This window comes from Triticum aestivum, chromosome 2B (assembly GCF_018294505.1).
Source record: "Triticum aestivum cultivar Chinese Spring chromosome 2B, IWGSC CS RefSeq v2.1, whole genome shotgun sequence".
In the NCBI taxonomy this organism is placed as follows: domain Eukaryota; kingdom Viridiplantae; phylum Streptophyta; class Magnoliopsida; order Poales; family Poaceae; genus Triticum; species Triticum aestivum.
Genome location: NC_057798.1, coordinates 7,338,230 through 7,352,628, shown reverse-complemented (window position 1 = coordinate 7,352,628; position 14,399 = coordinate 7,338,230). Strand labels below are relative to the sequence as shown.

At 49.1% G+C, this 14,399-nt stretch overlaps 3 protein-coding genes across 3 annotated transcripts; 2 read left to right on the top strand and 1 right to left on the bottom strand.

The window, feature by feature from the left end:
* Nucleotides 1-2,122: 2,122 nt before the first annotated feature.
* LOC123038706 (protein NRT1/ PTR FAMILY 8.5-like) lies at nt 2,123-2,443 on the top strand. Its single transcript, XM_044462210.1, has one exon. The coding sequence runs from the start codon at nt 2,123-2,125 to the stop codon at nt 2,441-2,443; it is 321 nt and encodes a 106-aa protein (XP_044318145.1).
* A 2,522-nt stretch (nt 2,444-4,965) lies between these two features.
* Nucleotides 4,966-8,653, top strand: LOC123043072 (protein NRT1/ PTR FAMILY 8.5). The gene is made up of 6 exons (XM_044465415.1): nt 4,966-5,215; nt 5,553-5,655; nt 5,736-5,953; nt 6,112-6,641; nt 6,723-7,481; nt 8,339-8,653. The coding sequence occupies exons 1-6, from the start codon at nt 5,153-5,155 to the stop codon at nt 8,469-8,471; spliced, it is 1,806 nt and encodes a 601-aa protein (XP_044321350.1). The 5' UTR covers nt 4,966-5,152; the 3' UTR covers nt 8,472-8,653.
* On the bottom strand, nt 8,411-10,254 carry LOC123043073 (UDP-glycosyltransferase 73C4-like). Its single transcript, XM_044465417.1, has one exon. The coding sequence runs from the start codon at nt 10,161-10,163 to the stop codon at nt 8,673-8,675; it is 1,491 nt and encodes a 496-aa protein (XP_044321352.1). The 5' UTR covers nt 10,164-10,254; the 3' UTR covers nt 8,411-8,672.
* Nucleotides 10,255-14,399: the final 4,145 nt, after the last annotated feature.

The following is a 14,399-nucleotide window of genomic DNA, read 5'->3' as shown; positions in this document are numbered from 1 at the left end:
ATATATATATATATATATATATATATATATATATATATATATATATATATATATTGACCCCCTTCTTAAAATTAGATGTTTCGGATGCGGGATGAACTCCTAGCACCAGATCGCATGCGAGCAATTCAAGAGGAATTGGCGGCATTCTTTCTTGACCACGTGATCGCTGAAGACGGAGAATACTATGTGGACCACGCGTCCGTATTTTAGGAGATTATATATTTGTAAAAGATAATTATTGTATATATATAGCCGGTAGTGTCGGATAGATATACGAGAACTTGTTTGTTCGACCAATCTCTCGGAGAAGGAGAGGTGGTCGATATCACTTCTCTCTGTATGCATATATGTTCATGACGATCTTCTGTTTGCTTACTAGCTAGCTAGCGTGTCTAGCTAGTCCTCTCTATACGTATGTATGTATGGTACGTAGCGTCGACCAAGCACGGACAAAAGAGAGGACACTTCTCTCTATTAATTAGCTAGCTATAGCACAATATATGAAACACCTAAATTAACCCCCCAAAACCCCCAACCCCCCCCTTTTTAAAAAAAACAAAAACCACAGCCACATAAACGCTGACGCGTGGATGCCTATTGGTCCCGGTTGGTGCCACCAACCGGGACCAAAGGCCCTCCTGCCTGGGCTCAGGGGACAGGCCACGTGGAGGCCCTTCTGTCCCGGTTCTGGATTGAACCGGGACTAAAGGGGTCAGGGCATTAGTACCGACCCTTTAGTCCCGGTTCATGAACCGGGACTAAAGGCCCTCACCAATCGGGATAATAGGCCCTTTTTCTACTAGTGAGGGTAGGTCCCAAAATATAGATTTTTTCTTCCACATGGGTGCGCGTCCCTCAGCGTCAGTCGGAAACAGATAGTTTGCCGGGACCCTTTTCGAAGATTACTTTTAAATCATTGACCATAGCAAGTACGTGATCACCGGTACGCATGGCGGGCTTCTTCCAGTGATCTGCCTCGCCTTTAAAATGCTTGCCTTTCTTTCGACATTGATGGTTGGTCGGAAGGAATCAACGATGCCCCAGGTATACATTCTTCCTGCATTTGTCCAGGTATATACTTTCGGTGTCATCTAAACAGTGCGCGCATGCGTGGTATCCCTTGTTTGTCTATCCCGAAAGGTTACTGAGAGCAAGCTAATCATTGATGGTGACAAACAACAACGCATGTAGGTCAAATTCCTCCTGTTTGTGCTCATCCCACACACGCACACCGTTTCCAATCCATAGCTGTAAAAGTTCTTCAACTAATGGCCTTAGGTACACATCAATGTCGTTGCCGGGTTGCTTAGGGCCTTGGTTGAGAACTGACATCATAATGAACTTCCGCTTCATGCACAGCCAAGGAGGAAGGTTATAGATACATAGAGTCACGGGCTAGGTGCTGTGATTGCTGCTCTTCTTCCTAAAAGGATTAATGCCATCCGCGCTTAAACCAAATCATACGTTCCTTGCATCACCTGCAAACTCCTTCTAGTACTTTCTCTCAATTTTTCTCCACTGCGACCCGTCAGCGGGTGCTCTCAACTTCCCGTCTTTTTTACGGTCCTCTCTGTGCCATCACAACAACTTGGCATGCTCTTTGTTTCTGAACAGGCGTTTCAACCGTGGTATTATAGGAGCATACCATATCACCTCAACAGGAACCCTCTTCCTGGGGCGCTCGTCGTCAACATCAACAGGGTCATTTCGTCTGATCTTATACCGCAATGCACCGCATACCGGGCATGCGTTCAAATCCTCGTCGCACCGTTGTACAGGATGCAGTCATTAGGGCATGCACATGTATCTTCTGCACCTCCAATCCTAGAGGGCATACTACTTTCTTTGTTGCATATGTACTGTCGGGCAATTCCTTATCCTTTGGAAGCTTCTTCTTCAATATTTTCAATAGCTTCTCAAATCCTTTGTCAGGCACACCATTCTCTGCCTTCCACTGCAGCAATTCCAGTACGGTACCGAGCTTTGTGTTGTCATCTTCGCAATTGGGGTACAAACCTTTTTTGTGATCCTCTAACATGCGATCGAACTTAAACTTCTTCTTTTCACTTTCGCACTGTCTCCTTGCATCAACAATGACCCGACGAAGATCATCATCGGGCACATGTGGCAGGCACCGGCATACACCATACTGGGCGCCGGGGAGGTGTTCGCCGCCATTGGCGTGATCGAGCTCTTCTACGACAAAGCGCCCGACAGCATGAGGAGTCTGTGCACCGCACTCGCACAGCTCGCTGTCGCAGCGGGGAACTACCTTAACTCGGCCGTGCTGGGCTCCGTCGCGTCCGCCACGGGATGGATCCCAGAGGACCTCAACGACGGCCACCTGGACTACTTCTTCTGGCTGATGGCGGTGCTCGGCGCACTAAACCTGCTGCAGTTCTTGCTCTGCTCTGTTCCGGCCATGAGGCACACCCGTAGGTAGCCCGACTTCACAAAGACATAGCAGTCCGTGTTCATTTTTCTTATTAAAAAATAGGATTATCCCCAGGCTCTGCATCATTTCAATGGAAACAAGCATAGTCGGTGTTCATAGTGAGTGTTCATTTGGACTTGAGAAATTACATCATTTACAAATATTAGTACGCAACAGCGGCGATCACGAAGTGACTGAATGCTGTTAGTACAAGAAAGCACTTCACAGTCTTCAATCGAAGCCACTGAATTGTGCATCTCCAGCGGCATTCATCAACCGACGGCCCTCCAATGTCTACGAACCACGTTCGGACGGCGAACCAACCTATGATTGGATGGTCAGAGGGACTGTGGTATCCGCAGCCCATCAGGGTTCAAATCCTGGTGCTCGCATTTATTTCTGGATTTATTTCAGAATTTTCGACGACCCGCATTCAGTGGGAGGAGACGTTCCCGGCCAGCTCAGTATTTCGGAGGTGCTCATAGGGGTAGGATATGCGTGTGTGCGTTCATAGGGGGTGAGTGTATGTGCGTGTATATAAGTGCTTACGTCTCTGTACTGTGTTAAAAAAAAAGAACCACATTCGGACATGTCGGCCAACAACGGGTGGGACGCCGGCGCTCCAACGCTATACATCAAATATCCGCCTCTCATCTCTTTTTTCTCTAATTCATTTTCTTCGAATATTGGAAATAATCTGAAACCACACGTTTCAATATGCTATACTTCCTTTATTTATTGGAAATCAGTGCTCAACCACCACGACGGTTCGTTTTTGGCTACTACAGTTTTTTTTTGGGTGAATGTCGCCGTCTTATTCACTTAAAAGAAGTTCGGAATTTCGTCCGTGACCACCTCCAGAATGCACTCTGGCGGTGATCCCAACCAAACCTTACAAAGTTCTTCTCCTACCCCTATCTTAGCTAATTTATGCGCGGCAACATTCACGGATCGCCTAACCCAAGAGACCCTAAAATCGACGAAGCCTTGAAGCATGGTCTTTATCTCCTCCAGCCACGGTCTCGAGGCCGACAAGTTCTTCTCTGGAGTGTTGATGGTTTGCACTAGAGCCTGGCTGTCCAGCTCGAGATGTACCCTCTGTACATTAATCTCCGCTGCGACCAACAGAGCACGCTTGCATGCCATGATCTTTGCCACTCCAGGATCAGCCATGGTGAAGAAATGACATGCACAAGCAAGGAACGCCCCTTGGCTATCTCTGAGTACAACTCCTCCGTTTTTGGCTACTTCAGATGAGCGCTTAATAACACATTACTTTTTTTTAACACAATACATATGTAGACACTTATATATATGCACATAGATTCATCTCTATAAACGCAGGCACACACCCTATCCCTAGAGCACTTCCGAGAGACTGAGGGGCACATCATCTTGAGATCGATGAAGTCGTCACATACACCTTCGTAGTCGACGGGAACGTTATCTCTCACTAAACGCACATCGTTAGAAGACCAAAAATAAATCAAGGAAAATGCGAGCGGCTCCGGTGCCCCATGCATCACCTAAATTCGATGAGTGGCGACATAACATCCTCCTTGCAGATAACAGAGATAAGAGGCTTCGAGGGGCACGTGGCGACAACACGAGACTACTGATTTCAGCGATTGTTTGGCCCACCGAAGGGAATGATTTTCCTTTAAAATCAATAACAGTTCCCCAACAGTCATCTGCAACGACAAAAAAGTATAAATTTGGGCTCGATTCCCATGTGGTGTTTGGCACACAGATTTGTAGGTTCCTTTTAACAACCGAAAACGATGTCCACTCAAACTGAAAGAGACATCCCATCCGCTTCTCGTTCTTTCTTGGTGCCTCCCATCCATCTTTCTCCTCCTCCTCCAGGTTCTCTCCCTCTCTCTCTCTCTCCCTTCCGTGTGTGTTCTGTTTCAGTTTTTATGAAATCATTCTTGAATCTGTGATTGTAGTTTTTCGAGTGTCGTCTGAAGGAGGAGAACTAGGAGGCGAAAAACGTAAAAACCGAAGGCAAAAAAAATTGTTGGTAGCATAGAAGATAGCGATGAGAGATATACTTGTAAATGTATATCGGTCAGACGCAAAAGCTAACAAATTGATGCTAGCACTAGCGATCATTTTTTTTCTAGAATACAGCGATCATTTTTTTTTACCGAAAAAGCTAGCCATCAGATTTTTTTGTACGGGTAACTAGCGACCAGATTTTGTTGTTGTTGAGGGAGCAATCAACCAGATTTATGTAGAGGCGCGCCACCAAGGCAGACACGAGCGAGCTGTTTTTTAGGTTTGGGCTCTGACAAATTAAAATGAAACAAACAGGACAAACAATGAAAAAGTGAGGTGACGCTGACATCATATTTAGATGTGAGGTATTATCTTACATCTAGATGTAATATAGACGTACCCAAAAGTATAAGTTCAGGTTTGATTCCAATGTGGTGTTTGGCAGACAGATTTGTAGGTTCCTCTTAACAACCGAAAACGATGTCCACTCAAACTGAAAGAAAGAGACATCGCATCTGCTTCTCTTTCTTTCATGGTGCCGCCCATCCAACACCAACCAGTACAATACGTACGTCCTCATTAGCTGCCTCCATCTTCCTCCTCTCCTGCCCCAGGTCTCTCTGTGTGTGTTCTTGATCTGGTGATTGCAGTTTATTCACTGTCGTCTGAAGGAGGACTAGGAGGTGTTCGTTGGTTGTCCTGTTACGGCGATTAGCCATGGAAGCAGCAGGAGATGAGGAGAGGCCCTTGCTCCATCACCCACATCCTCATCTCTATCAGGCAAGTACAAATAAAATCATGGCATCTGTTTTACTAGTTATAGCTAGCCGAGTAGATTTAAGCTAACAGTAATCAAAGTAGCCGGTGATTAATTAGGAGTAAGCTCCCGGAACACCCGTGGGATTAGTGATAGCCGTGTTTTCCTGATTGCCTGCATGTGATAAATTTATTTTTTTGAGGGTAGTGCATGTGATCTTTTGATGTGGTCGATTCCTGGGAGAAATCATGATTTAAAAAAGATTCTTCGGAAAATTTTATCATACACAGAAATAAATAGTTCAATTTAGCATAAGACCGTCACAAGAAATAAGTAAATCATAGCAAAGGTTTTACACAGGATGGGAATTCAAGATACACTAGTGATGGAACAGTTGATGTTGACGGACAACCTGCTGTTAAGGCAAGCACAGGGGACTGGAGAGCCTGCTTCTTTGTCCTAGGTATACTACAAAACTCATCAACTTTTTTTCCTTCCCTAAAAGATGCTCAACACTTACTCTAATTGTCTGACATGCACTAGGTATCCAATTCAGCGAATGCCTGGCCTTCTTCGCTATCTCCAAGAACTTGGTCACCTACCTAACCAGCGTGCTCCACGAAAGCAACATCGACGCGGCGAGGAATGTGTCCACTTGGATTGGCACCACATTCTTCACGCCGCTTGTTGGAGCTTTCTTAGCAGACACCTATTGGGGAAGATACAAGACATTAGTGGTTTTCCTCTCGGTTTATGCTCTCGTAAGTGAAACATACGTTTTTCATGAATATAATACGTAATGTGCACATTACCATTCAGACGTGTGAATCAGCCGATACATTGGTCGTCTGCAGCACCACCATTTTTTTATGGAATTATGCTACGAGCATCGATGAACAACTTTCATGTTTTTTCCTAGGGAATGCTTGTCCTCACGGTTTCGACGACACTCCCATGGATGCGGCAATCCTCCAGCAATGATGAGATCCATCGTATCGCCGTCTACACAGGACTCTATCTTACAGCCCTTGGCAATGGTGGCATCAAGCCATGTACTTCCACTTTTGGTGCTGACCAGTTTGACATCACCGACCCGTCGGAGCAGTTAAAGAAGGGCTCCTTCTTCAATTGGTTCTACTTCTCGACCAGTATTGGTTCCCTTCTATCGACCACTATGATCGTGTGGGTGCAAGATAATGCTGGTTGGGGCATTGGCTTCGCGGTCCCGACGATCTTCATGAGCCTCAGCTTCACAGTGTTCATCGCTGGTAGGAGGATCTATAGGTACAAGACACTGGGAGAGAGTCCCATGACAAGAGTGTCTCAGGTTGTTGTTGCAGCTGCAAGGAATCACCATATGGATTTGCCAGATGATTGCTCAACCCTACATCACCTGCCTTCAGCACCATTAGAGGCTACGTTCAATGTTCACCATACCACTCAGTTCAGGTATGTAGTATAATATCTTCGGGAAGAAACTCATGTTACTTTCTGAATTTTGTGTTTGAAAATATTGTGTTTCCTTTCCAGATTTTTGGACAAGGCTGCCATTGTACCAGCACCAACAGTGGAGAAGAAAGGCACGTCGACAAGCCCGTGGAGGCTATGCGTAGTGTCTCATGTGGAGGAGGTGAAGATGTTGTTGCGATTGTGCCCCACATGGGCGTCCTTGGTGATATTCTTCATGATCATGTCGCAGATGTCGTCGACGGTGATTGAGCAGGGCATGATAATGGACAACCGCGTGGGGCCATTTGTTGTGCCGCCAGCCTCCATCGCCAGCTTCACCGTGGTTACCACGCTCGTGCTAGTCCCCATCTACGACATGGTGCTGGTGCCCTTGGCCCGGCATGCCACCGGTGAGGATCGAGGCCTCACGCAGTCACAGCGCCTCGGCATTGGCTTCGCGATGTCCACACTCTGCATGGCCTACTTGGCGCTGCTCGAGAGGAACCGGCTCGCGGTAGCCGCGACCGGGGAAATGATGAACATCATGTGGCAAGCACCGGCGTATGTTGTGTTGGGTGCCGGCGAGGTGTTCACGGTAATTGGCATGTTGGAGCTCTTCTATGACCGGTCACCAGACGGAATGAGGAGCCTATGCACTGCACTATCACAGCTCGCTGTCGCGGTGGGGAACTACCTCAACTCAGCTGTGCTGGGCGTTGTCGCATCCACAACGGTGTGGATTTCGGAGGACCTCGACAAAGGCCACCTAGACTACTTCTTCTGGACGATGGCGGCGCTCGGTGCCCTGAATCTGTTGCAATTTTTGTTCTTCTCCATGAGGTACAATGATAACACAGCTTGTCGACAACGCCATCCATATTAGTGATGTTTCACTTTGTCTGAAGACAGCCTATCAAGCTTCTTGACTATTATTCAGGTGAAATTATTTCTACTAGAATCTGTGAGACACATCCTAGATCATCGGTCTCTGCTTAACCACCTGCAGTGTTTTGATTTCCACCTGCGACAAATGAGCACATAATAACACATCACAACCTGATATACCGCAAAAGAATAAATCACACATGATTTGCAAAACCATACTATTTGTTTCTACCTAAATGGAGAAAAAGTTGACATCATTGTTGGTGCAACATAAACAATCATTTAAACGAAACACATGGCCAAAAACACAACGTAACATCAGCAAGGCAATGGTTACATCAAGGTCTTCTTTAGATCTTCATGCAAATCCATTGGCAATCAACCGTGCATAATCGAACTCTGTGTTGAAAAAAATCTATTAGGACTCTCTGCCTATTTTTCACTCTTTTCTCAACATGAAAATCAGGCAGCTTTTGAAGTGTTGGTGGCTGGCTTAATTCATTCTTACTTAATAACTTCATTAGTTTCATTTTTTTAGTTTTATATTTAAGGGTATTACAAATGCCACTAATACATTTGTTTTTATGAAATATTTTATTATAAAATAGCATTATTATATTCTTATTCTTGCATATTATTAAAAGACACACTTTTTGTGTAAATTATGTGCAAGCTTTTCTCATTGGTTGTTTTGTTTAATTTTCATTTTCTTTCGTCTTAAAAGGTAATACTAATGCCACTATTTCATTATATTTTACAAAACTCATTATTTTAGTTCTGTTTTTTGTTCTTATTTCATTATGTTTGTGCAGAAAACTACAAAGACCTTGTCCCGTGATTAAGTTTCATTGGATCGATGGATCAAAACTTACGCATGGAAGATATATCTATGAACTCGATCACTTGTGTAGTTTTCAGGATTTGCCCAACAAAGTATACTACTAAAAGCTAGCTTGTACTGCAAGGAGTAGTATTTTGCACGGCGACAAAATTTGGATGAAAAATTGATGTTGAAAAATCATATGCATGTGAGAGTATGCTTTTACGTGCGCGCGTGGGGTTGGTTCACGTTTGATAATTTTGTACTCCCTCCGTCTCATAATGTATGGCGTTTTTTTATCCTTTTATTCGGATCTTTTAATCTTTCTACTGTTCCTTGGCATCATTGGGCGTGAATCTCTGTATCAGCCGCGCCAGGTTTTGGTACGATGAACCTCCTATGGCCATGGCCGTGCGAGCTCTCTCGCCGTACTCCTTGGCCTTCCTCCTCCTCTCCTCGGCCACGTCGCCACTGCCCATGAGCTCCGACACCGCCCGCGCGATGTCTCCGCGCGCCACCATTACGGCCTCGCCGTCAGGCACAGCTGCGCCGACGGGCACGCCCACCCCGAGCACGTCCACGGCCAGACGCTCGTTCAGGAACTGGTCTGCCAAGTGCGGCCACGTCACGACCGGCACGCCGTGTGCGATCGACTCCAGCAGCGAGTTCCAGCCGCAGTGTGTCACGAAGGCCCCCACGGCGCGGTGCGACAGGATGGCGAGCTGCGGCGCCCAGCCGCGCACCACGAGGCCATGACCCGCGGTGCGTGCCTCCAGGGCTTGCAGCCACTCCAGCACCTCCGGCGAGGCCGCCACCTCGGACTCCTTCACGACCCAAAGGAACGGCCTGCCCGAGTCCTCGAGGCCATGCCCGACCTCGTACAGCTGCTCGTGAAGCACCCGCACGAGGCTGCCGAAGCTGGCAAAAACAACGGAGCCGGTGCACATGGCGTCGAGCCATTCGGTGACCGCGCTCTGGTTGACGGCGGTGGGTCTGTCCTTGTCCCCGCGGCACGCCAGGGCCGTCTCGTCGCGGTTGCTGAGGCAGAACGGCCCGAGCGCCCACACCGGCATCCCCAGCGCCGCCTCGTAGCACGACACGAACTGTCCCTCGAGGTCCAGGAACGTGTTGGCGACGGCGCCGTCGGCCATGCGCATGGCCTCCATGGCGTTCTTCTGGAACGCCTCCCACGCAGGAGTCTTCAAGAAAGCGGAGGAGCAGGTAGCCCTGGTCATCTCCAGGCGCACCGGCATGCCTGGCATGACGCACGTCTCGCGCTCCTCAACAAGTCCGTGCGTGGCGACGTTGAGGTCGCAGAGCGAGTAGAAGCAGGAAGGGCCGTGGAAGAAGAGCAGCGGCACCCCAACGCTCCTGGCCACGCCGGCAGTCCATGCGTTAGCCCTGTCGTAGATGATGCAGCCGGGCCGCCGCCCCAGCGCGCGCAGGTAGGCCTCCAAGGGGCCGGCGAGCCTGTGGAGGGCCTGGAACATGGGGGCTAAGGTGTCGATGTCGTCGCCACAGCCGGGGGGCAGTCCGTCGTCGGCCGGCGCGAACGGGAGCTCGACTATGTCTAGGGGCAGCTTGGCGCGCCGCGCAGAGTCGGCGACGCCCTGGAGGCGCGCGGCGTTCCAGGGCGTGGTCACCACGCTCACGCGCGCACCGCGTCCTGCGAGGAGGCGTGCAAGGTCCACCATCGGGATGGTGTGGCCCTGCGCCACGAGGGGGACGAGAACGAAGTGTGTCGGGAGCGCTGACGTAGCAACGTTGAACTCGTTCGTCTCCGTCGACGGCGCCATTGAAGACGTACGTGTAGGCATGCAGCTCTAACGGATGCGGAAGAATCGAGTGATGAGCTGAGCAACACTGCTGTTGAGGAGATGGATTTATATCCATTGCTTGAGACGCGACTTTTTTTAAGAGGGAAAGAGAGACGACTAAGGGCATCTCCAACGCACGCACCCGTAAACCAAACACCGCATCTGCCCGTCGATCCGCATAGTTAAACCAAATGAACAATCAGGTAAATGCTTAACTTCAGGTGAGTAGTATGGATGCATACGAGAAGATAACTTATTGAAAATCATAGCAAGTGACTCTAGGGAAGATATCTGGTGATACCAAGGCTTACGTGCTACCATGATAGGGGGTTCTGGGATCCGACAGCTCTCGGGAGTTCTTAAACATTTTACAAAAAAGTCATTCAAAATTTCAAAATTGCAGGTGATACAAATTTTAGGTGCTATCGTGATACATCTTTCTCGGTCGTTGGATTTCAGATCTGACGGCATGTAAAGAGCTATTATACCTATGCGTAATTTTGAAACTTTTGAATGTTTTTTTTGTAAAATGATCAAAAGCTCCCGGATCATGGTAGCATGTAAGGCTTGGTATCACCACATATCTTCCCAGTGACCCCAACATAGTGAAATAAGTAAAATTCATACGGACACATCTCTGAGATGGAGAAAAGAAATAGAGGAGAAAGCTCACGTTGTCAGATCAGGCAGGCGGTCCACCTAAAATCTCTACTCTTATAAAACCTGAGTTGGTGATGATGATGTGCATGCCATCTTTCACCAATAGCCGTCGGATCTAGATCTGACGCATACAAAGCAAACTACTGCAGTTTTGTAAAAAGATGTCCACACTTGTTTCCGTATTTACAAACAACTCCCTATCTCTCACAATCAGCCTTATCTCTTGCCCACCACATCCAGAAAGCCATGGAACAATCTGGTGTGATGGCCGCTGCTGGCGCCATTCACCCCAATCTTGATGTCCCGCTTACTAGTATCTTGTAAATATTCCACCTACCAGGACAAAACATGGAATGTTAGTGAAAACATAGCATGTTAGTGGTACCATTAGGGACGTAGACCGAGTGAGCTGTCAGCTGGCAGCATGCAGTGATACTCGACCGTGCATTTACGGTAATCAAGTCTTTGGACATGTGCATGTGCATATGGCAGGAGTCACACTATATCAAAAACATGTGATCAGGTCTTTAGATGTGCATGCGCATATGGCAGGAGTGACATGGACCACATCTGGCTCAGATTTGATCACATGTTTCCGATCTAGTGGCATTGAGATCCCTCTCGATTCAGATCCGTGAGAGCCTGCGCCCGGCAACACTGTGAATGCGCGGCCAGAGTATCACTGCATGCTGTCAACTCGCTCAGTCCCCTTCCCGAATTATTTTCGTGTGAATTGGATGGTACCCCTAAGAGCAACTTCAATGGGCCAACCCAAACGGACGTGTTCATTGTCTGTTTGGGTCAGCCCAGCGGACCTCCATGTCCCCTTTTGTGTTTTGGGTTGGCGCTTGCACGCTGTCCTGATCAATTTTTGAGTTCGCCTGCGAAACAATTTATAACACAATTTTTTTGAAATTAAAAACGTTAATTAAACATAAATGCCGGCTTTTGTCCACGAGTCCACATTACATTAATTAAAAATATTTAATAAAACTAAAAATGAGTAGGAGACGCGCTGCCCTAGGCATCCTCGTCATCAGCTTTGGGGCCGGTGAGGTCGACGAGCGTCGGCGCCGGGCAGCCCAGGGGAATGCCATCTCCCAGGTTGTGGCGACGTCCTCCGTCGCCGGAGTGACCGTCGCCGGCTGGGCAGCGCGGGCTCGGCGCTCCTCCTCCCACTGCTCCAGGAGCTCCTCCTCCGCGAGGCGCTCCCACTGCTCCAAGCGCTCCTCCGCCAGCCAGCGCGTCCGCCACTACTCGAGGTAGAGCTTCTCCTGCGTCAGCGTCGCCCCAAGCCAGATGGATGGCGCGTTGACCCACTTGCACCACTCCTTTCCAGGTGTACCGCTGGGGCGCCGACATAGGGGACGGCGCCAGCTCGGGCTTGATGGGGGACGGCGGCATCAGCGGCAGCACGGCGCAGTTGCTGGAAGCGGAGAGTCTGATGGCCTCTGGCATGCGCGCCTGGTATATGCTGCCTCCTCCTCCTTCGCCTTGCGCCGCTCGTCCTCTTCGCTTTCTTGCATGGCAACTGCCAGCACCGCCTGGTAGGCGGCCTCCTCATCCATGTCCGTGTGGAGCATGACGGGGGGTGGCGGGGGTGCCAACCCGCACATGCTGGACATAGGGATGACAATGGCAGGGTATGGGTGGGTACAACCTCCTTCTGCCCAAACCCATACCCATAGAAACTTTCTATACCCACCCACTTAAATACCCATGGTCATAAACTGGCCCCCCTGCCCATATCCATCGGGTATCCTATACACAATGGGTATACAGTGGGTACAATATATAGCATTTAATTTTTCAAAGGTAATAAATGAGTCTAAAATTCAAGTGATGATGGGGGAGCAATATAACACCGGCGCGGCCTCCTTTGATGGGTGGTCTGTTTGAGGCATCAAGGGAGTATGAGCAACGGTTAGTGGAAGCCTGGTGCAGTAGGAGGCAGTGGTAGGAATGAGAATCCTGGATCGAGAGTTTGACATGCAATGAGTAAAGATTTCATCCTTTTGAGGAGATTCATAGGACGTAGGAGGAGTGGCGAATAGGTGATTGTGGTCCTATGAGCTATCGTTAGTTTAGAGAATACAAGATTTAGGTTTGGGTCATAGGAGTTGGATGTTGACCCCACATGTCAGAGAAGTTATTTTCATTTATTAGTTTTTTGGTATCCATTGGGTTACCCAAGGGCGCAATTTCATACCTATGCCTTACTCATGTATTTTGCGGGTATGGATACCCATTATCCGTGGGTACAAAATGTTTTCAAGCCATGCAGATGCCCATTGTTTTCGGGTAGGGTACCAACGGGTACCCATACCCATGGGCAAAACTGCCATCCTTGACTGGACGCCGCGCTGGTGCTGCTCCTCGTCCTCGAGGGCGAACCAGACTCCCAATTAGGAGAGTCTGTTGCATAGATGGGGTTGAGGCGCTGCTCCAGTGCTAGCATGTCCCACCGGCGCTGCACCCCCTCCACGTGCGCCCGCACCTTCCGCAGCACAGCAGTACTGGGATCCTATCTGGATCCAAATGTGAGTCATGTGGCAGGGTCACGTCGGGGTACAGGAGGGGGATGCGGTGCTCCCAGTGCCACCTCGCCTGGTGCACTGGGACACTTATCTGCTGCCTCGTCGGGCGGGCACACGCCGGCGGAGGAAGGAGGGATCGCAAGCGAGCACGAAGAGGATGAGGCGGGGGCCTTGCCCTTGTTCTTGCCGGCGAAGAAGCCCGTGGTGGTGTGCGCTAGGCTAGGGTTTGTTGGGGAACGTAGCAGGAATTCAAAATTTTCCTACAAGTCACCAAGATCTATCTATGGAGAAACCAGCAACGAGTAGAAAGAGAGTGCATCTACATACCCTTGTAGATCGCTAAGCGGAAGCGTTCAAGTGAACGGGGTTGATGGAGTCGTACTCGTCGTGATTCAAATCACCGATGATCCTAGTGCCGAACGGACGGCACCTCCGCGTTCAACACACGTACAGCCCGGTGACGTCTCCCACGCCTTGATCCAGCAAGGAGAGAGGGAGAGGTTGAGGAAGACTCCATCCAACAGCAGCACAACGGCGTGGTGGTGGTGGAGGAGCGTGGCAATCCAGCAGGGCTTCGCCAAGCACCATGGGAGAGGAGGAGTAGGGAGAGAGGTAGGGCTGCGCCAGAACTTCGTGTTGAGCTCCATGCGCCTCCCCACTTTATATAGGGGTGGAGGGGCTGGTTTCTTGCCCTCCAAGTCCATTGGGGCGTTGGCCAAGGTGGGAGGAAAGAAATCCCATCATTTCCTTCCCCACCGATTGTTATCCCCCCTTTTTAGGGATCTTGATCTTATCCCTTCGGGATATGATCTTATTCCTTCTAAGGGGGGATCTTGTTGCGCCTTGACCAGGGGTGTGGGGCCTTGCCCCCACTACCCACGTTCATGTGGGTCCCCCCATGCAGGTGGGCCCCACTCCGGAACCTTCTAGAACCTTCCCGGTACAATACCGAAAAAAACCTGAACATTTTCCGGTGGCCAAAATAGGACTTCCCATATATAAATCTTTACCTCCGGACCATTCCGGAACTCCTCGTGAC

What these genes read in the sequence shown, in the direction of transcription:
- LOC123043073 (XM_044465417.1), bottom strand. Translation starts at nt 10,163, where the DNA reads ATGCCTACACGTACGTCTTCAATGGCGCCGTCGACGGAGACGAACGAG.
- LOC123043072 (XM_044465415.1), top strand. Translation starts at nt 5,153, where the DNA reads ATGGAAGCAGCAGGAGATGAGGAGAGGCCCTTGCTCCATCACCCACAT. An exon ending in CACATCCTCATCTCTATCAG is followed by an intron (nt 5,216 to 5,552) that starts GCAAGTACAAAT and finishes GGTTTTACACAG; the next exon opens with GATGGGAATTCAAGATACAC. An exon ending in CACCATACCACTCAGTTCAG is followed by an intron (nt 6,642 to 6,722) that starts GTATGTAGTATA and finishes TTTCCTTTCCAG; the next exon opens with ATTTTTGGACAAGGCTGCCA.
- LOC123038706 (XM_044462210.1), top strand. Translation starts at nt 2,123, where the DNA reads ATGTGGCAGGCACCGGCATACACCATACTGGGCGCCGGGGAGGTGTTC.